We start from the raw sequence: 14166 nt of genomic DNA, 5'->3' as shown, positions 1-14166 counted from the left end.
TTATGCTCCATTAGGAGGCTGCCTGCCTGACATCACCCACAGATGACTAAGCAAGATGGCCTCTCCCTTCCAACGCTGTGCACATGGTGCATCCGGCCAGAGCTGGAAAATGAACAAATGTTTGCTCTTCATTAGACTGCATCATATTCCTCACAGCTGTTCCTTGTTGCCCGAAATAGTCTTAATGGAGCTGTGATAACCAGACACCTTCTGGTTGCCCTACTGGGCTCGTTCCATTCATTACTGCGACAGGCTGTCTGGGTTGGATGGGGATTAACACATTTGCCTTCTCTCTTTGTATCACAAAGTCACCTCTTTCTGTTCTCCCTCATCTTCCCCAAACTTGCTACTCTTCTTTTCATCACAGTCACAGGACATGGAGACACCCCTGCTCTCTAGTTAACATCTGTTCACATTTGCTAGCATGCTATGACATCTTCTGTTTGTTTGCAACCAGAAAAAGTAGAATCATCTTGGCTAGGGTAGGGAAAACAAGAAAGAAGAAAAGGCTCATAGTTAATGACCATGTCATGGTCTTTGAAAGTGACTGTGTTCTATCACAGGCAGATTTGTGGGTCAGACAATTGAGTCAGCAATGTGATAGTCTGTGGATACAGATATGGCCCACACTGGAAACTCTAAGGGTTTCCTAAGACTAGTGGATAGTAATTTTTAGAGTATATTTTAATCAACTAGGAAGCTTGTTAAAATCTCTGATCCCACTATAGCACATTTTGTTTTAATTGGTCTGAAATATGGCCAGGGCACTGCTGTTTTAAATTTTTCCCCCAGGTAATTCTAACCTGAAGCCAAGACTAAAAATCTCAGCTGAGACCCAGATATGCATGGTAAGGGAAGTTAATTCGCCTTAGCCCTTCTTGAGTTCTTTGAACTCTGGTCAATCAGCTAGATCCTGAGATATAACCATGGGAGAGGGAGCCCCAGAGACTTCCATGGTAAGGAAACCCAATTAGTCTGGCCAAAAGGTTCTTATTTAGACTCTCATAATATTAGCTACACAAAGGACTCTTGGAATACCCTGCCCAACTCACCAACCCACTCATCTTCAGGACATGAGGACAGAAATGAGACTTAGAAACAAGGAATGACTTACTGTAGACCCCCCACATACTTACGAAAATGGTAATGGTAGGATGTGAGTCCAGGCATTTGACTCTCAGTGTGGGATAATCTATGTATTGCTTAAAGTATTGAAAACTAAAAATGTATATTGAGAGACTTAAATTCCCATGTCAAAGAGAACAAGAAGACTTTATAGCTTTATCTACAGAGTGTGAGTGTGGGCTCATCCTGGCTCTGGGCCCAGTCTCCATGTTTGAACAGTACAGTTTCCATCTTTTCCAAGAATTATTGCCCTGGTTGCTTGCTTGCCTCTCACACCTCTTCTCTGATACAAGATTTAAAGTACAAATCTTCTTCAAAATTTTCTGTCCCATCTATGACCCCCATGACTTCAGGAATGAAATCCAAGTTCGTTAGTCTGCCAAATACTGCCTCCTTCCTGGACATATAGGCTCCTGGCAATAACTCCAGTCCAACCCCCTTCATGCACCCTCTCATATTTTATAAATCAAGTTACTTGTGTTTCCTCTAACTCAATCTACTGTCTATTTTTCCATGACATAGCTTGTAGTTTTCTGTCCAGATCTTCCTTCCCTGTTTGTACTTGCTATTCTTATTTTTTGTAAATGTATTTTAATTGTATTTATTTTTTAAGGATTTATTATTAATTATGTATACAACATTCTACTTGCATGTGTCCCTGAAGACCAGAAGAGGGCACCAGATCTCATTACAGATGGTTGTTTGCCATCATATGGTTACTGGGACTTGAACTCAGAACCTCTGGAAGAACAGTCAATGCTCTTAACCTCTGAGCCATCTCTCCAGCCCCCAATTCTTATTTTTTGTACATTTGGTTTAGATTAGTGTCTTCCTGGAAACAACTAACATATTTACCCTCAAGCTAATATTCCCTATCCCTATGGGTCACTATAATTCTGGGCATTCTTTTATTGTCGCATTTTGTCCTACAATTAAAATTATAAGTCTATATGTCTGATTTTAATCATAAACTCAGGTTCTCCAGGTGGGGTCATGCTCACTGTATCTCTTCAGTCCTTATGGACTACATAGAAAGTATTTCATACCTTCCTAAAGCGAGACTTTCAAAAATCCAGGGTCCTAGTCTCTGCTGACATGGCGGATGACCTCCTCTGGTCTTGTGAGTTTCCTGTTAGCAGTGTTTTCTCTGTAGCCCGGGCTTCTTTCTCAAGGTCAAATTCATACAGCCAACTGTTCTTAAGGACATTGCAAATTCAGTTCAGTTCAACTTCCAGCTGCTCCAGATCCAACTTCTCTGCAATTTCTCATCGCTCTTGGTGGCAACTCCATTTTTCCAGAGGTTCAGCTAAGAGCTAGCTTCAGGGTCATCCTGGTTTCCTTTCCTTTAACTCCATGTATTAAGAAGTGTTCTTGGCTCTATCTTTATGACCTATAGAGAACGCAGCCATTTTCTTATAGACTCCTGTGCTGGCCTTAGTAAGAGTTACTATTGTCCCATCCGGGTTACCACATCCCTGGCCTTACCTTGCCTCCTTAGGTCCCACTCTCAACTCAGTAGCTAGAAGGAGTCTTTGAACATAAAACCAGACCATTCACACCTGTAGTTCTCCAAGCTCTGCAATAAATTTCTAGTTTATTCAGAGTATCAACCAAGCTCCTTACAGCAGTTTGTAATGTACCAAAGCCACTAGGTTCCTCCTTACTTTTCCAATATGATTACTTCATGCTTAGCACATATTCACTATATCTTGACCAGCTTTTTTTTTATCTCTTGTACATGCCTTGCTCCGGAAATCCCTTCCTCCAAATCTAAAGGACAATCCTTTTACCTTAATTAATATTGGGCATGCTTGCATGCCATAGCCCTGGATTATACCTCCCCATTCCTTGCTCTGCTCTCTCTTTTTCTAGCAGACCATATCACTCTAAGATTAGTAGCTTATGTCCTCTTCTAGAATCTGGCATGTGGTCCTCCTATGAAGAGTGGGGTCTGAGTTCCCTCTGCACTGGAAGAAGAGAGGCTTTATCTTTGCTCATAGCCAACACAAAGTGACATCAAAGTCTAGGTCACCAACGGTATGCAGTTTTTACCTTGTTATGTAGAAGGCTCACCTTTGGATCTCTGAGTCACTATATACAAAAGTTCACACTGGGAGGTGGTGGTGCACACCTTTAAACTCAGGAGTCAGAGTCAGGCAGATGTATGAGTTCCAGGACAGCCTGGTCTACAAAGTGAGTTCCGGGACAGTCAAGGTTACACAGAGAAACCCTGTCTCAACAAACAAACAACAACAAAAACAAAATAAAAACCAACCAACCAAACAAAGACAAGCCCAACTGCTTTGAAAGTTACCATCCTTCCAGGAATATCAGGCTACCCAGGAGGCTGTTTGGAGGAATCCCAGTGAGAATCTCCATTGAGACCTCAGATGACATCTACATCAGTTATTAGACATCAGACAAGAGACACTGTAGATGACAGCAGCCCCTAACCATGGCACCTTGTACTACATAGAAGAGATCAACTGTACCTCTTGTTCACTGTTCAAATTCCTAACCCATAGAACCAATTATTGCAATAAATCAATAGTTTTCTGTTGCTCTTAATTGAGGCAATTTAGTTTTTAGCCTATGCCTATTTTCTCTTTCCCCTGCTAGAATACAAGCTTCATGAGGGAATGGGTTTGCTTCTCTCACAGTTGTAGCCTAAAGGTCTAGACTAGCCCTTGGTAGGAACGAATACTCAGGAGATATTTACTGGACAGTCCTGGGAATGACTGTATAGCTAAGTTGGATTTTAGAAGGTGCGGTTTGCTAAAGCTGACGGTCCCTTAGATGTCAGCTCGTCAAATCCACACACACTGGCATGAAAAAAAATGAAAGCAGAGCAGAATAGGGAGGTGACAGGCAAGGACATCACATAGCAGCCTGTATGACAGCAGGGCTGGAGGCTCAGGGTTTTATGTCTACGCTCAGGGTTTTATATCTACACTCAGTCTTCAAGCAGATCTGTAATGCATGTTCAAGATGAAAATTCTAGGAGCCTTTATGATAAAAGAAAAACACAGCAGTGTTTCTAAGGAACTGGATTACCACATCCTACAAAGTAGCATATTTCAACTGACAATGCTTTCCAATTAACTCCAGGTTAATCATATAATGTTTTAAACCAGAAGAAAGGCACACCAGCTCACTGATTAATACAATTAGAACTAACGAGGGTAAGGCTGGCCTTACTAGTGAAATTTCTGGGTGAGGCTCAAATGATGGAATAATATGTATTCTTTGCTGTAAATTAAGTTTGTTTCCACGCTAGAAAGTCTGGGACAGGCTGACAGGTATAAAGAGGAATTAAACAAAACCAAAGGACAAACAACTGATCATATAAGAATGGGTGGTTTAGAAGATATGTGTTAGGGAGGAATGTACAAAAACGGCCAATGCATCTGTATTTCTGTTCTTGAATTTTAGATCGAAAGTTCATAAAACAGGTTAAGTACCTTTGACCATTTGTACACCTTACGGATGAACTACATACCTCTACGGATGCTATTTGAAATTTCAAGACAACTTATAATAACTGGGGGTTCATTGAACTCTAAGAATATTGGGTATGGCTTTACAAACAACATACCCTGTGCTGAGGTGTTTGCTCAACAAACTGATCTGAATCCATGTGCATCAGTGCAGACTCAAGGTTTGGGACCATTCATGCTTTTAGGAAACAAGACCCAGAGATGACGAGAGCATCACCTGTAGCTCTTGTTCCAATAGTCTTCCAAAACTGCTAGTCTTGTAACTAGCCTGGCAGGAAAGGAAATATTTGAAAGAAATATTTGTACCCTCCTGTTTGCTATGGGACTCCTGAAATGATGGGCCCCAGTGAATCCCAGGCTGGGGAAAGGGAAAGGCTGGATCAGCTTTGGTGCCAGCTAGAGGAGATGCTTGCCTCTTGGAAAGATGTATCACACAACTCTGACAAACATGTGATAGACACATGCGTATCTCCTGACTTCGGTTTAATCTTTTCTATAAAAAGGCAACAATGCTGTAGAAAAGGCCTCCACCAACCTGTGGTCTTTCTCTCCTTGGTTTGGCAAAGTGTAAGCAAATCCATTTTCCTCTATCAATCTGTGTCTTAATATATTTTTTAAAGGAACTTTTTTTTTAAATCTCAGGGACTCTTGTAATAGACTGAGTACACACACAGAAATGGTATTTGATTTAGACTGTATTTGAAATTAACTGCTGGCTCTCCTGAGTTGGTAATTTCATCCACTGGCATGAATGTTTTTGTTCTCAAAGTGTGTCAAACACGCCCCCTCCACTGTTTCATATCCCCATAAAGTTTTAGGAGCACATAGGTCCATAAGGCACACTCTTCAACTGATGAAGAATTTAAAAACTGAGATAGCAAAATTATGTGTCAAGATCACATGGTTTACCGCATTGCACCCCGGCTATCTCAAGTTTAGCATGATTTCCTGTCCTCCCATGACTTCAGAAATACTATGTGTAAATGTGTTCTGGGGGTATAGTCTGAGGGTAAACTTAGTCTGAGCTGGGGTAAGACAACGAACTGTCACTGCACACAGTGAAACTAAGTAGAACACATGGGTCATTGCTGCATATGACAGAAAGGAGTAAACAGGGAGGGAGGGGAAGGGGAAGGAGGGAGTGATACCCAGTGGGCATCATTTCGCACATGCCATACAGAAGATGCTGAAGAGATGTTGGCCAAGGAAGAAATGGGGAGAGGAAGGGAAACAAAACAGGAAGATGACTGTAACTGGGCTCCACTGTCACTAAGAGAACTTCTTTTTTGTGAGGAGGAAGATGTGAGCTGCTCTTTGGTCTAGGAAAATATTTTATGATGGAGGAGGGTTATCTGTCTATTGTGTTATTTTCATTGGTCAATAAAGAGACTGCCTTGGCCCCTTGATAGGACAGAAAATTAGGTAGGCGGAGTAAACAGAACAAAATGCTGGGAAGAGGGCTAAGAGCCAGACGCCATGGAACCAGCCGCCAGGTCAGACATGCTGAATCTCTCCCGGTAAGCCACGACCTCGTGATGCTACACAGATGATTAGAAATGGGTTAATATCAAGATATGAGAGTTAGTCAGTAACTAACTCTCTAGATATAATGGGCCAGGCAGTGCTTAAATGAATACAATTTGTGTGTTGTTATTTCTGGGACTAAGCTAGCCGTGCGGGAGCCAGGTGAGGCGAAAAGCAGGCCTGCCCGCAGCCTCTCACTACAATTTTAATGAATTTTTCCTTTATGCTTTTCCTTTGTAATAGGTGAGATCCAGTCGGTAAGATTCAAAACAAAAAGAGTTAGACAAAGACAGCAGGAAGAAAAGAAATTGTTTTGTATAATAGAGCAAAGGGAGCATGGGAGTCATTCCCCAGTTGCTGAGGGTGTCACTTGAAGACACTAAAGAAGACCCAGGACAGTGGAGAAGACAGAGAGACCTGTGAGAACCTAGAACCTTAAGGGCCTGGCTTTTCTACAGTGCATGGCAAGAGGGCTTGAGCCATTCTACCTTCAGAGTGAAGAACGGTTGTCTCTCAAATGGGGGGACTTGAAACATGCTATTTCTTAAGTTCCATGTCTAGGTTCCAGTTTAAACATAGGTTCTGATTAAGTGGGCCTGATGGAGCATTTCCACCTTGCTCCTGGGCATTGTTTTTGTTTACAGTCAGAGGTCAGAAGCAAGGCTTTAGTGCTCCAAATTCTCACAGGCTAGTCTCTTACCTCGTATTCCTCCTTGAAGCCATAGCCCTGGCCTCGCTTCATCTGAGTGATGTGTTGAAGCAGGTCGGCCACTCGGATGGCAGGCTGGAACTGGTCCCGGGGGTAGCTCATCTCCACAGGGTCGCAGGTCCGGTAGGGGTGAGTCTGAATGGTGAGGGTAGGCTGGGACAGCTCCCCACGGCTGCCGTCTGCTTCAAAGAGAAAGAAGCAGGACAAACTCTAACTTTGGGAGTTTTGTTCTTTGCACCCCACCCCCACCCCCAGCGTGGCCTGAGGAAGGCAGAAGGAATGAACTGGACACTCCACTAGTCAGGAAATTAAGAAAGACAAAAGACACCGCGTCCCTGGCTTGGCTGCGTGCACAGATCTAAATGGTGAAATAACAAACTGTACATGTGGTTTTCCTTGGTTCATTTCAGTTTCAAGGGCTGATTATTGATTGTGCAAAGACAAAGGGACAGTTTAGTGACTATCCCTCGCCTGTCCTCGGACTCTTCTATAGGCTTGTTGTGTGTCTTGGCCAATCCCCGCCAATCCCAGAACTAGTAAGAAGCCAGGCTTTAGGGAGCTTCAGGCCTAATGTAATGTAAACTGTAGGTAGGTTCAGTTGCTTGTCTACAGGTGAGGAGAGTCTCAGGTGCCTGGCCAGAAGATCCATGCCACTGCTTCTGGTTTGGCATGTCTGCGGTCTGATTTCTCTCCTAGTTTGTTTCCTTTGGGTTGTACACCAGGATGAAGTATAGCTAGTATTGGACTCCCAATAGGCAGCAGGGACTCTACCTTCCAGCCCCGCCCTGCAGCAATGGGCTCCAACAGAGGCCACCTTCATTGTCCTGCCGTCTACTCTCCCCTTACTACCCCTGACCCTGAAATGTCCCTGATCCTACCTTGCAGATTTCTATAATTGTCTTCCTTTGCTCTCACCAGACACGACTCTCATGTGCGTCCTACGCCACACCCATTGATACGGCAGTGGGGATATATATACCTCAGGTGGTGGTGTCCACCTAGCATGCTGCTGAGCCCTGAATTTGGTTCCCAGCATCACATAATGCTTGGTTTGCATGAGGTTGTTATCCTACATATCCAAGTGGGGAAACAGGAGAATCAGAAGTTCAGGTACTCTCAGTTAAATAGTAAATTTGAGGCCAGACCACATGAGACCCCCCACTCTATATATATAGCTATGCCTTCCCCTCATAGAAATCTCTCTACATCTCTATGAAGCTCCTGCAAATACTTTCTGTTGTCTGGTCACTCTGAAAACAGTTTCTCTTTCCCAGAATCATCTAGGCTTGGCATATTCACATCCTCTGAAATACTCTTGACAGTCTCTGCCCTGGGGCCATTTTGTTTGTACCATACAAGAGATAAGACCTGCCAGATGTGGCAGTTGATGGGCATATCCAGATGTTCTCAGACACTAAGGCCCCCACGCAGACATCCATGAAGCCTATGCTATGTTCATTTCCTGAGAGGCTTAGTATATATTCCAGAGTTTTCTGCAACTTGTCTTTTTGAAAGCCATGTCCCCCCTCAACCTGTATTTCCTGTCACAATAATCCGTCAGACAGGCTCTCTGGAAAGCACAATCCAGTCCAACATCAAAGTCAGTTCCTCACAAGACAGGCTACTGGGGAGACATGTGTGGCCTGCAGGGTAACCAGTTAGTCACACTTAACCAACCCCTCTTGGCTTTAGTATTAAAGTATAATGTCTAGGGAACCCACTCAGTTCTGGGATGAGAGTCTTGATTTCCTCATATGCTCATCTGTGTTGAGTCAGGGTAACATTTTTCTCTTTCCTCCTTTCCGTCTGACCCCACCTGTTACCATCTCCAGGGTGGACAAGCTATGGATTTGTTTAGCCTGAGCTTGAGACACCGACTGGGCCACACCTCATCAGGGGCTGAAGTGTCTGTGTGTCGCCTATGGTCTCAGCATTTCCTGCTTCATCACAATGAGTAGACAAGACAGAGTTGGCCTTTGGGAATTAGCTAAATTATCTAACAGACAGATATCAAGGATACAAGTTCATACACAGGAAAGAAGGGTTACAGGCAGATGCTAAAAAACTTGGCTGCCTGCACTGAGACTATTTCCCACCTTTTCTCCCACGATTTGGTAATAGGTTGAAACATCTTTAATAGCACTGATTGAATGTAACTCTTGGCACATAGTGGGGTTGAGTCCCTGCTAATGTCACATTCTTGTGATTATGCATTAAACTTATGAGACCCAATTTCGTGCCAAGAATTTTTTAGACAGTGGCAAAGTAGGAAGAAATAGAGTCTACACTCAAAGCTTGGTGGTTTAGAAGAGAAAATAGTTAGAGCTGTCTGAAGCAAAAAGATCAGAGCCTGCGAGATGGAGACACATGTAAGAGCAGAGAGGCAGGCAAAATGAAAAACGGTGGGACCGTGCTGTGGTAGATAATGGGAGGTAGATCCAGAAGAGCTGAGAACCCGAGGATTCTTAAAACCAGTGTGACACCATTGAGGGTCACACTGCAGAAGAATCCCACATTTTAAAGACTCACACTCTTGGCCCTAGGTGTCCCAGCTGGCGTGCATTGGAAACACTGTATTGGAAGCAGACTTCCAGTATTGCTCCTGCGTTTGTATCATGGGATTGGAGATCAAGGTGACATCAAATCAAACACCAGAACCCTTACTTCCCAGCTACATACCATTATGTGGACGCCACAGAGGTTTGCCCTGCCCCCAACTTTCTAAAGGACTCCGGGTGCAGGTTGCATGGGGAACCAGCTGCCTGGCAGAGGCAGGCTTCCTTGGAGTTGGCACCTGGCAAATCTTTGTGAGACGCCAAACATTTCCAAACTAAAAAGGCTATCAATATGGATATTTCCCCCCAAACACATTGCTAGACAGACTGTAAACTTAGTGTCAGCAAAACCAACAGTGAAATGGAAAATAAATGCATTTGGAATTTAGCAACTCGTATTGCTGCAACATTTGTGATAATGCCGATGCTAGCACTAATGACGCCACGAGGACTTGGAACCAAAGGATCTTCAAGGTTTATTAATTCAACTGGTTGTACTCCCTTTTCCGATGCATCCTACCTCACCTATTCCCTTATTAACCTTCGATAATGCAGAAGTGATGTCTTTTATCACACCCCATTTCGCCAGACGCACTATGCTTAATTTTCCGTCATTAGGTTTAATGAAAACCCAATTTCACAACTCACTTCTCTCAGGCACCTACAAGTAAGGCTACGTTTTTTTTTTTATCAGCACCAATTAAAAAGCGTTATGATGTTCCTATTCGAGAGGGAGTCTTAAAACTAATGTGTGAGTCTGCCGCAAATTCAACAAGGGCGCCGGAATTCACACGCTGCCCATAAAATGTAACTCAAACCAGCTGGCCCAGGGGGAGGCCATTTGTCATTCTCCCTCCTCATCAGACCTTTAATTTTCATACTTCCCATTCATCGGTCTTGCATGTTTATGTATCACATAATAATAGTTGCGGTTTATTCTGCACTTCCTATGTGGCTGCTGCCCAAGCCTGTGAATGGCTCTTCTCTCACTACCATTTGCAGGGAGCTTGTGGGGTGGGTTCAAGGGTTTGGGGCACACCAAAAAGATTTTGGGTCAATTGTTACCTGTCTCTCTGGTTTCCTCTCTTCTCTTTCTACAGCTCTTCTTCCTGTCTGCACGGACTCTGGCACATGCCCCCCTCTCCTACCGCGTGCTCCCAGCCTCCCAGGTCTACCTGTTGTCTTGGTCACACTGTTCCACTCTCCTGACTGACACTGCCCCTGCAGCCGGCTAACAGAGGCTTCCTAAGTGCCCGCCTCATACAAAACACATGCTAGCTACACATACACATGGCGGGGGGGGCAGGGTGGGCAGGAAGATGTGCTGCAGCAGAGACAAACACACCAAAGTCCTTGAATGCAGAGGGATGAAGAGATAAGTTGTTCACAAACAGGTCTAACAAAGCTAAGCAGGGACAGGTACTCAGGAGACAGCGGATTATGTGCTGCAGGGCTAGGCGCCATGGAAACCTGCCACATCCTTCGTAATTCACCTCCGTGCCTCTTGCCATCTCTATGTACAATCTGTGTTGGTACTGCCTGATAGAACTTTTTGTGACAAGGGCAATGTTTTCCCTCTGTGCCTTGCAATATGGCACCCATTAACTACACATGGCTACGGAGTGACAGAACGGTGGCTAATGTGACAGAGGAATTGAACTTTAAATTTTGTTTCCTTTCACTGGAAGTACCCTCGTGTGGGACCTCAGGAGATGACTCACTCAGCAAAGTGTTTGCTGAACAGCCTGGCTCCTGAGTCCCCCAGAATCCATGTAAAAAAGCCAGGCAAGGTGCCACACACATGGAATCCCAGGGCTGGGGAGGCAGAGATAGTTGGAGCATGCTGGCCAGTTGACCTGGCCAAATAAGAAACCTCCAGGTTCAATGAGCAGTCCTGTCTTAAAGAATGTAAGAATGTTAGAGTAAGACATTCAGTGTCCCACCCTGGCCTCTTACATGCACACATATACGCCCCTCCCCCGCACACATATAGCCACACATTCATGCACACATGTGCCCACACACTCACTCCCCATTCAAAGATGAGTGTAGGGATCTATGGCAGACTGTCCAGAGGAAATACTGAGCAAGCCACGGATATAATTGAAAATACTCTTGCGGCAACATTAAATAATATTTTTATAAAAGAACACAGACTATTAATTTCAACAGTGCATTTTTTTAACCCACCATATCCAAAGAAATATTTCAACGTATGCTCAGTGTAAAATTATTAATGTTGTCTGTTTCATTCTTTACAGACACCAAAGCTTTGGAATCTAGAGTGTACCTTTCACTTCTGGAGTAGTTTCAGTCAGCCCGGTCATATTTCCAGGGCTCAGCAGGCAGTGGTGACTAATGGCTGCTGGGTTAGACATTGCAGGTACACACAGATATATCTAGAGCCAGGTAAAATCCTAACGAGAGATTATTTAGAGCTTGAGTGAACTCTAAACAAAGAGATATTGGTCTTGTGTAAGACAGCTCTAGCCCAAGCACTCTGCAATAAAACTTTGTACGACGACGATAGAAGGGCTCTATAGTTTCAACATCCAGTAAGGCAGCCACTTGCCACCTATGGCTATCGACCACCTAAAATGTGCACAATGTGACAGAGGGCACGCACATGTAATGCCAATTACTTTAAATGTAAGTATTTGGATAGCGGATAATCATCTTCTAAACTTCATTAGAAATGATAGTAAAATATACAATCATGTGTTTGTGGGCTTTGTTTCATTTTAGCCTTGGCTAAAATGTTTGCAGAACTATTCCAGAAATGGCCAGTCTTCAGCATGAAAGATGCTGAGTTTGTGTCCTGACATACCAGGGCTGGAGTCACAGGTTGGCCAGACACATGTCTGTGACCTTGGCCAAGTGACAGATTTTCTGAGTCTCAGTTCCTCCTCACATTCTCCCCCATACAGGAAAAGTAAGTATGAAGACTCAAAGATACCAGGTGTGATAACTTCCCAGCACAGTGCCTGCTACCAAGTGTTCTAATGAAGCTATGTACAACATCCCACTGGTACATGGACATTCACACAGTGGTCTTTGGAGTCATCTGTTGCAGTTTCCCATACAGTTTGAATGAGATTCCCCCATGGTTCACGTGTTGGAAACACGGCCTCCAAAGTAGCCATGGTGAGAGGAGATGAAGTCTGGTGCTTCAGCACTGAAGATGGTTGTTATAGAGAACACGACTCACCTGTACCCTTCCACGGACTACTTTTCTCACCACCTGCATATACTTCTGCCATGATGCCTTCCATCATGCCAAAACACAGCCAAACACACAGAGAACAGAGAAGACCACTTTGCTTGGGATCCTCAGTGTCCAAAACTGACCTAAATGAATTTATTTGCTTTATAAAATATCTAGCCTTAGGTACTGTGCTGTAGCAATGGAAAACACTAATACAGAAGAGTAGCTTCTCTCTCCTTTTCTTGACTTCTTTCTGCTTGCTTCTGTTCCCTCTGCTACTGCCAGGTTCAGTTCCTTCTGACAGGAGTGCTCTATCAATATCCTAATAGATATTAATATCCTAATACCCTTTTCTGCTTTTGTAACCCTCTTTATGCAGACGGTCAAGTCATCCTTAACCAAAGGCTTCACAGAGTCAAGACAAAAATTTCTGAATCAGCCAACCAAATTCCTGTAATTTCTGATACCACAATCATTTTCTTATTTCATCTATCAAAAATCTTCTCAAATCCATGTGCCCGTTAGGGCAGGAAAGCACAGAGATTGGACAGCAAATAGCTAGAATGCTTGCTGGGAGCACAGAGTCTGAGAAGAGAGAGAAAGAGTGCGAAATGAGGAGGAGGCTGGACCACCTGCTTGGTGTGGGAGACGTGATCAGAGCCCTACAGCAGGGGCTGTGGCAACAGCAGGCAGCAGAGTCAACGGACAGAACCCGATGAAAACTTGGATCCAAATAGGAAATTCACAACTTTCCAGCTATGAGACCTCACATAAGTTACAGAGAACCTTAAATCTTTGCTTTCAACTGGTGATGGCGATGTCCACAAATATATGCCATCCACCGTCGTCTCTTTCCCTTATCATCCGAGAAGGTCTTTGCGAAGTTTAAATGGAATTCCATTGTGGAAAGCTTCCTGTGGCACCTGGTCATCAGTCAGGGGCTTTCATGCCCTCTCTCATCCAACACCAATACAACTGCAAGATAAATTCATAACGGAACTGAAATCTAAGTCTGTCAGCCAAGCTAAGTGCCAGAACTGGGAGGAGAATCTGTGGATGATAGCACTAGCATACTTAACATGTGCACAAAGATAAAGACTTAATTGGGTCAAAATTTCTTCAGAATATCTGCAAATGTACAAAACAATCTTTCAACTGTTTCTAAAAGGCAGTCTCCCATCCCCCCAGACTTGGAAGCAATTGTGGTTTCTGTAGCAAAGCAGAAGATGAAGCAGTTGCCTTGTGGTTGGAAGTCATGTTATTAAAAATGAAGACATGCCCTCTATTTGTGAGTTCTAGACTTATACTAGGATTAGTGCGGGAGATTTGTGACCCCTGAGAGAGGGACAGTCAGTTAACATGCCATCTCATACCCAGTGGAAGACCTTCTGTCACTCAATGGAATGGCAGACTGAAGTATGTTTCCTTGATTTCATGTGCTTGACCAAATAGAATTTAACATGTAAAACTAAACAACATGCAGAATGTTACCTGGTGTGCATGTGGGTTTAGGGCTGAAATGAACATGATGGAATGGACACCTGACACCAA

General features: G+C 43.8%; 1 protein-coding gene across 12 annotated transcripts in view; it reads right to left on the bottom strand.

The window, feature by feature from the left end:
• Ptprt (protein tyrosine phosphatase receptor type T) overlaps window positions 1-14166 on the bottom strand; it is a 1106759-nt gene that overhangs the window by 79254 nt on the left and 1013339 nt on the right. For 8 of the 12 annotated variants that reach the window (XM_085697062.2, XM_085697064.2, XM_085697070.2 and 5 more), the window contains one exon: window positions 6847-7037. In XM_085697062.2, coding sequence (XP_085553188.2) covers window positions 6847-7037 — 191 coding nt within the window. The remainder of the gene's footprint in view (window positions 1-6846; window positions 7038-14166) is intronic. The other 4 variants (XM_085697063.2, XM_085697071.2, XM_085697068.2 and 1 more) reach the window with 1 other exon arrangement.

Source organism: Myodes glareolus, chromosome 10 (genome assembly GCF_982192425.1).
Source record: "Myodes glareolus chromosome 10, mMyoGla1.1, whole genome shotgun sequence".
In the NCBI taxonomy this organism is placed as follows: Eukaryota; Metazoa; Chordata; class Mammalia; order Rodentia; family Cricetidae; genus Myodes; species Myodes glareolus.
This window is presented reverse-complemented; position numbering and strand designations above follow the sequence as displayed.